The sequence below is a fragment of the Dromaius novaehollandiae genome, chromosome 16 (assembly GCF_036370855.1).
Source record: "Dromaius novaehollandiae isolate bDroNov1 chromosome 16, bDroNov1.hap1, whole genome shotgun sequence".
NCBI classification, from domain to species: Eukaryota; Metazoa; Chordata; class Aves; order Casuariiformes; family Dromaiidae; genus Dromaius; species Dromaius novaehollandiae.
Genome location: NC_088113.1, coordinates 10,086,145 through 10,092,144, shown reverse-complemented (window position 1 = coordinate 10,092,144; position 6,000 = coordinate 10,086,145). Strand labels below are relative to the sequence as shown.

The 6,000-nt window shown below is 44.2% G+C and overlaps 1 protein-coding gene across 4 annotated transcripts in view; it reads right to left on the bottom strand.

Moving 5' to 3' along the window:
* Positions 1-256: 256 nt before the first annotated feature.
* SDC4 (syndecan 4) overlaps positions 257-6,000 on the bottom strand; it is a 27,537-nt gene continuing 21,793 nt past the window's right edge. For all 4 annotated transcript variants that reach the window (XM_026092983.2, XM_026092985.2, XM_026092984.2 and 1 more), the window contains exons 2-5: positions 5,109-5,250; positions 4,159-4,211; positions 3,730-3,913; positions 257-2,875 (exon numbers count right to left, since the gene is read on the bottom strand). In XM_026092983.2, coding sequence (XP_025948768.2) covers positions 2,724-2,875; positions 3,730-3,913; positions 4,159-4,211; positions 5,109-5,250 — 531 coding nt within the window. In that variant the 3' untranslated portion in view covers positions 257-2,723. The remainder of the gene's footprint in view (positions 2,876-3,729; positions 3,914-4,158; positions 4,212-5,108; positions 5,251-6,000) is intronic.

The following is a 6,000-nucleotide window of genomic DNA, read 5'->3' as shown; positions in this document are numbered from 1 at the left end:
TACTTACCTGGAAGACCTTCTGTAGGACCAGCATCACCTGGTTTCTAGAGCTACCTGGTACTGAAGTCATTTGTGTGTCAGACACCAAAGATAGCTTGGAAGCAGCTGACAAAAGCCCCTTTGAGCTGCAAGCCACCACCAAGCCAGTTCCCAGCACGCCTTCCCCTTTGGTAAGCCAAAAAGTTACAAAAACTTGGGCTCCTTGTTACCCAGGTCCCGAAGGTAATCTCAGATCAGAAAGAGTCAAAAAAGCCAATTTTAGAAAGTACCAGTTTATTTGAGCAAAAAAAAATAAATCGGTAACAGTGGAAAATCCCCCAAAGCAATTACACAACAGACTCTAAACATCCAGAGATGCAGACACTGCTCCTGCCTTCCTGGTAGTGCTGACCATAGGCAGTAAAAGTCCTCCCAGTCTACAGTAAACTCTAAACAGTTTTTTTTGTTTGTTTGTTTTTTTAAACAGTGTCCCAGAGCCTGCAGTTTCCAGGAACAAGCTTGTACTGGAACCAAGTAAGGGAGTCAATCTGGAGGAAAAGCCTTGGGACAAGTCCTCTTGCACTGACAACCCAGTACATCACTCCCCTGATATCTCCACCTCACTGGCAAAGAACTTACAGCACCAGAATTTCTTTGTTCTGTTGGCCTAAATTTGGCCCCCAAGCCTACAACACAGTCTCTGTGAGAAGGCTTGAGGAGTTGATGAGATTTGTTTAAACAGTCTTCACAACCCACTAGTTTTGTACTGCCTACAAGATCACTCCAATTGAAGACATCACACTCAGATCGTGTCCTAACACACTAGCAGCTGCAATAGGACAAGATTTGCACAAAGTAGTTCTGTAACTCCTTCCTGAAACAGAGACCTAGGACACGCACGTTACCCTTCACTCTAGGAGCATTTTGGGGAATTGGTCTAACTCTCAGCAGAGGTAGGAGCTATTTACATGATACGTTGGAGGCCCACTGCAGGAGGTTCAGAGCTAGCAATGTGCAAAAGCCCGGAGTTCCCGCACGGGAGGTACCACCCAGGCAGGCTTCTAGCTACCAAAGCCAGCCTTCTGCAAGAGGCAGGGACTCAGCACGGCACCACAGGGGACTCCGCAGCTTCGGCATTCCCCAAGGCAGAGTGCCTTCCTCTGCACTGCGAGCTGTCAGCACTTGCTCCAAAGGGATAAAGCAACCCCAGGAAGAAGACAGGGATCTGAGCTCCGCCACAGAGGAGCGGATCTGACACATCACCTACTGCAGCCTGCGTCCAGGGCACGGCAGTGAACCGAAGAGCACTGCCTCGGGCCCCAGCCGGGGTGCTACAGACGCCAGGGCTCGGTGGCCATGAGCCAGGACCCAGCTGCCACAAGAACACCTGCACTGTAGACAAGACACTGGACAAATAACAGTACAAGCTAGATCAAACCTCTCTCACACAGTAAGGCTGCTGAAGAATTAACTCCAGCCTTTTTACTCTTAACTGTATTTTCAGTAAAATATATAGCTCTATAGGACTGATTATAATATATTACAGACTAAAAATACTCTCATCTTTTCCCTACTTCAATCATATTATGAATCCCATTTTGCATACAGATTAATTCTAGGAGTTATTGCCTTGAATTTATAATTAAAATTCACAGAATAAAGCTTAAATAGTTTCCACAGAGACTCATTATATTAGTGTTTTACATAAAAAGGATAAAAGTTACCAAATGAGAAGAGCAGCCATTTCAGAAACTATAAATAATTCTATAAAAAAAGAAAAAAAAAATCAAATGCAAAAATAATTATGGGAAAACCATAAATACCTTTATCCTCTACAGTAGCTGCTATAGAACTAAAGAAACCTGTAACACACTGTAGCTAGCACTGCTTCAGTTCAGAATATGAATCATATAAAAAACATATCTAGAGAAATGCCCAGCAAAAGGAAACACAAAGGGATTGAAAAAATAAATCTGAGGAAATTAAAAAAGTAGATTTTTTTATTTCAAAACAATTTCTACAAACTTTATATAAACATTAGGCTATTTTCTTTAAAATTTTGTTATAAAAATTCTACAAACAATCCTAGAAAGGTAAGAGACTGAAGGCAAGGAAAGGGTGTTGTCATAGCCAAACAAAACAGACTGTCCTGATTTCATGGACTAGTGACCCTTGCCTGGGGCCAACAGGAAGAGAGAAGTCTCCTGGGGAAAATGCTCCCATAGGCCCTTTATGGTGCTCAGGGATTTTAAGCCCTAAAGTGCTCTATACTCCCTGATAAGGCAACATTATCTGTAGTGTAAGAGATTCATAAATAGTTCTCCACAAAAATGCTTCACATCAACAGCCTGCTGCAAGACATCTATTAGCAAGGTTTATAAAACAAAAAGCCATCTTCTACAGAAGAAGCCAATCTGAGCACTGCATACTGGATGCAAACACACAGTGTTTGCTTCCATACAGTCTCTTTTGTGTTTATATACCCTCTACCAAACCAAACAGAAAATTTGGCATTTTTACACTAGCTTTAGAAAAAATAGACTGTTTTTTTTTCAGACTCTTTGTATTTCATTGGGCCCTTGATAGCTGAGCAGGATGGGAAGGGTCATGTAGAAGTTTTTTTTCCTCAAAGTCACTTTGAAATTCAATCCAAAAAGAACATTTGTTCAGCATGTCTCATCTGAGGGCACACTATCTCCACACAGTCTGTTTGTCTCTTGATGGGCACAAGGTGCTGTTGAGCTTTAAGCATAGAATTCATTTGTAGGGGCTTTCTTGTAGATTGGTTTCTTCCCAAGATCGTAACTGCCTTCGTCCTTTTTCTTCATACGATAGACTAAGAGGAGGATCAGGAAGACAGCAAACAGGAGGCCCACTGCCCCTCCTGCAATGAGAGCTGGGAAAAAGAGCATGGATTAAGTATCAACTCCAGGAAAATGATCTGAACCCTAGGTTAACTAGCTGTGCAAGCACACTGTGGGGACTCTATGCTTCAATTAAACAGCAATATCTCCCCCAAAGCAAAAAAAATTCTCTTCTCCTCATACCCTGAGATGGCCACAATACTTGGATCAAGTTTATCTTTTGCTGTGACACCTATACATTGCACTAAATTGGCTTAATTGGTCAAAATCCACTCTTCCAGTCAGCCCTCCAGTTGCAAGAATGGCTGCACATTGGCAAAATGGCTGAGGAACACTAGGAACATTAGGCCAAGCACTTGATGAAGCTTGCCTTGGGAGAGATCTATCCCAAGGGCTGGGGCGGGGGTGGAGCCAGTCGCCTGGTTTTGCTCTACACAGAGCTACTTAGATTCCAATGAGTTGACTAGGTGCTCAAACCCTTATAGGAGTTGTTTGTTTCCTGGCAAGCAAAGTGCTTCCTCAGAAAAGGCAAGACTTGGGCAGCAGGAAGAGGAAAAATGCCTGTATTTGATTTAAAAGTTCATGATGTCATTGACTTATGGCTAGATAAGCCTCCAGCTGAGGGAGACCTGGCACTTGCTTAAGCCAACAGCAGATGGCCAGCTCAAAAACAAGTTGATCCCTCACCCCACCAATTCAAGTAGCATGCTTCTTTGCCATTTAAGGCAGGCAGAAGTGACCCTGCTACAGGCAGTCACAAAGCTAATGCATCTCACCCTTGTCAGAAGGAAATTGACTTCCAAAGAAAAAGGGAAGAACACAAGCCCTTTTGATTTACAGTATTAACTATTTATCACCAGAGTTCAAGGACAAGGTAGAGTATTACCTGTAAGCACTTCTGTTCTTTCAAAGATGCTGCTGTTGGCTGTGCTTGCCATGGAGATCTTGTTGGACAGGTTCTCTTCAACAGGTAAGGCTTTATCTGGAATGATTTCATTGTCCACCATCGTGTTTTTCTTCTCACCTTCTCTCTTTCTCTCAGTATCTCCAGGGATATAGTTGTCAGCTATCTAAAGAGCATAGACAAGCCACACCCGTCAGTAAGCAGCACTCAGCTTACCTACAGTTGAAAGCAGGAGGGTGTGCGGGGGAAAGAAAGTTTGCTTAGTGCATTATGAGTACACTGTTCTTGCACACATAGGTCGTGCAAGCTTTGTCTTGAAGCCACGTCTTGCGGGGGAAGGCTATTCAGAAAGCTTCAAAGACAGGTCAGCGTGGCTACGTGCTGTTTAAGAAAGGCAAAGGCAATACCTACCACAGGACTATCCGTGGTGGTTGGAGACATGGCATCTTCAGAGTCTACGTAGTCTGCAGAGGGGAAAAACAAAAGGGGACACAATTTCCCTTTAATTACACAACTCTGGCACTTCCAGCAATCCCAGCAGCTGCAATTAAACTAGGACTCTTGTTCTGTCCTGACTACAGTTCCCACTTATCTACTAGTACTTTCACCACTTAATGACTTTGATTGCACAAGACCACAAGATGTAATCTCAAGACCAGTAATCCTTCCACAGGAGAGATCTTCAGCCATATCCATTGGCCCCTGCTGCAGATTATCTGGAGTTGCTCTGCAAAGCAGGTCTGGTATAGCATGCTAAGCTAATGCCAGCGGAGGGCAATGCTCTTACCACCCATCCCTGAAGGTTGGTTTGCTAACCCTCTAGCTACCAGATCTGCCCAAACATGCCAGGTACTGATTTCAGCAATTCTTTTCCTTTAGAGGGCAAATCATCACATAAAGGGGACATGCAACTGCTGAAACTGGCTTGGGCAGGGAGCTTTGCATGTCACAGAGAGTTCACTTGAACACCAGCTAGTCCTTTGCCTTATTTGGCCTCAGCCACAACACTAACTTTAAGCCTTTTAACACTGCCTCAAGATTAGAATTTTTTTAAGTCCATCAGAAGTTTTTTGTAGTTCAACAGGAAAAAGATCCAGTCAGTGCAATGCCTTTTCACTTGCAGTAAGATGAGCTTGGCTTGACTCCATCTGTCCTCACCGAGTGATTCAACATCATGGTACAACCACTTTCACTGTTCTCCTCTGCAAGTGCCTAGGATCTACACGGCTTCCGCATCTTCACCTGACACACTGTAGTTCCCCTTGGAGCTCTGGCTGTGCCCTCAATCCATCATTAGTAACTGCTGGTGCTGGAAAGTGTTGCACAGCACGAACTGAGGGAGAGCCATTTCCCCCCCTTACCTCCAGAACCAGATGCCTCATATTCATCTAACCCATCAGAAGTGAAGTGAGGCTTGAATTCGCCAATGTCTTCATCATCTGGCAAGTCTCCAGAGGCAGGGTAGTCGAACCATCTGGCATCCATGGTCTCAGTTTCTCTCACCTGAAAATGGGGGGGGGGAGCATTAAGTAACAAGCAGCTACTCAAGAGAGTTTCACAAAAGGTCAGGAGTTCAGGCACTGTGCTGAGCACATCATTTCCATCACAAGAACATTAAATGCTGAACTTCCTCTCTGCCTGGAGCATTATCTTCATTGGCCTGGAAATAGCTGAATTCCCCTAAAGTTTCTCAGAATAGAAACGGGAGCCTGCCTGGGAGGGGAATTTCCTGAGGGCAGCAGATTCAGGTGGTTCACTTTGGCAATCATGGGGTGAAACTATCACAACAGGATCTTGGTCAGGAGTTTGTAGCAAAAGCCTTTGGAAGAGCAATACCCACAGACTGCCATAAAGGCAGATTTGGAAGGACTTGCTATACCCAGAGAATGAGCCTGTCACCTACAGCAGGAAAGATCAGATTGTTGCATAGCACTGAAACTTCGGGTCAAGGCAATTTGTTGCTTCCTGCACTGAGAACAAACCTACTTCATCACCCAAGGGTTAAAAACTGGTCTGTCAGTTCCACTGAATTGCAGTGCGATATAGTATGACGTTCAAGAACATTTGCTATCAGTATTGACTTGCCTGAAGGAAGAACTTCCCCTGCTTCAGCTCCTAAAACTCAAGTAAACAAACAAATCTGTTGCTTGAAAATGAAGTCCAGGATACTGGGGTCAGACGCACATTAGCAAAATAGCAGCACAGGAAAGGCACTCTGCCGAGCTTGCAAAGAAGCAAGGCCAGAAGAGCCAG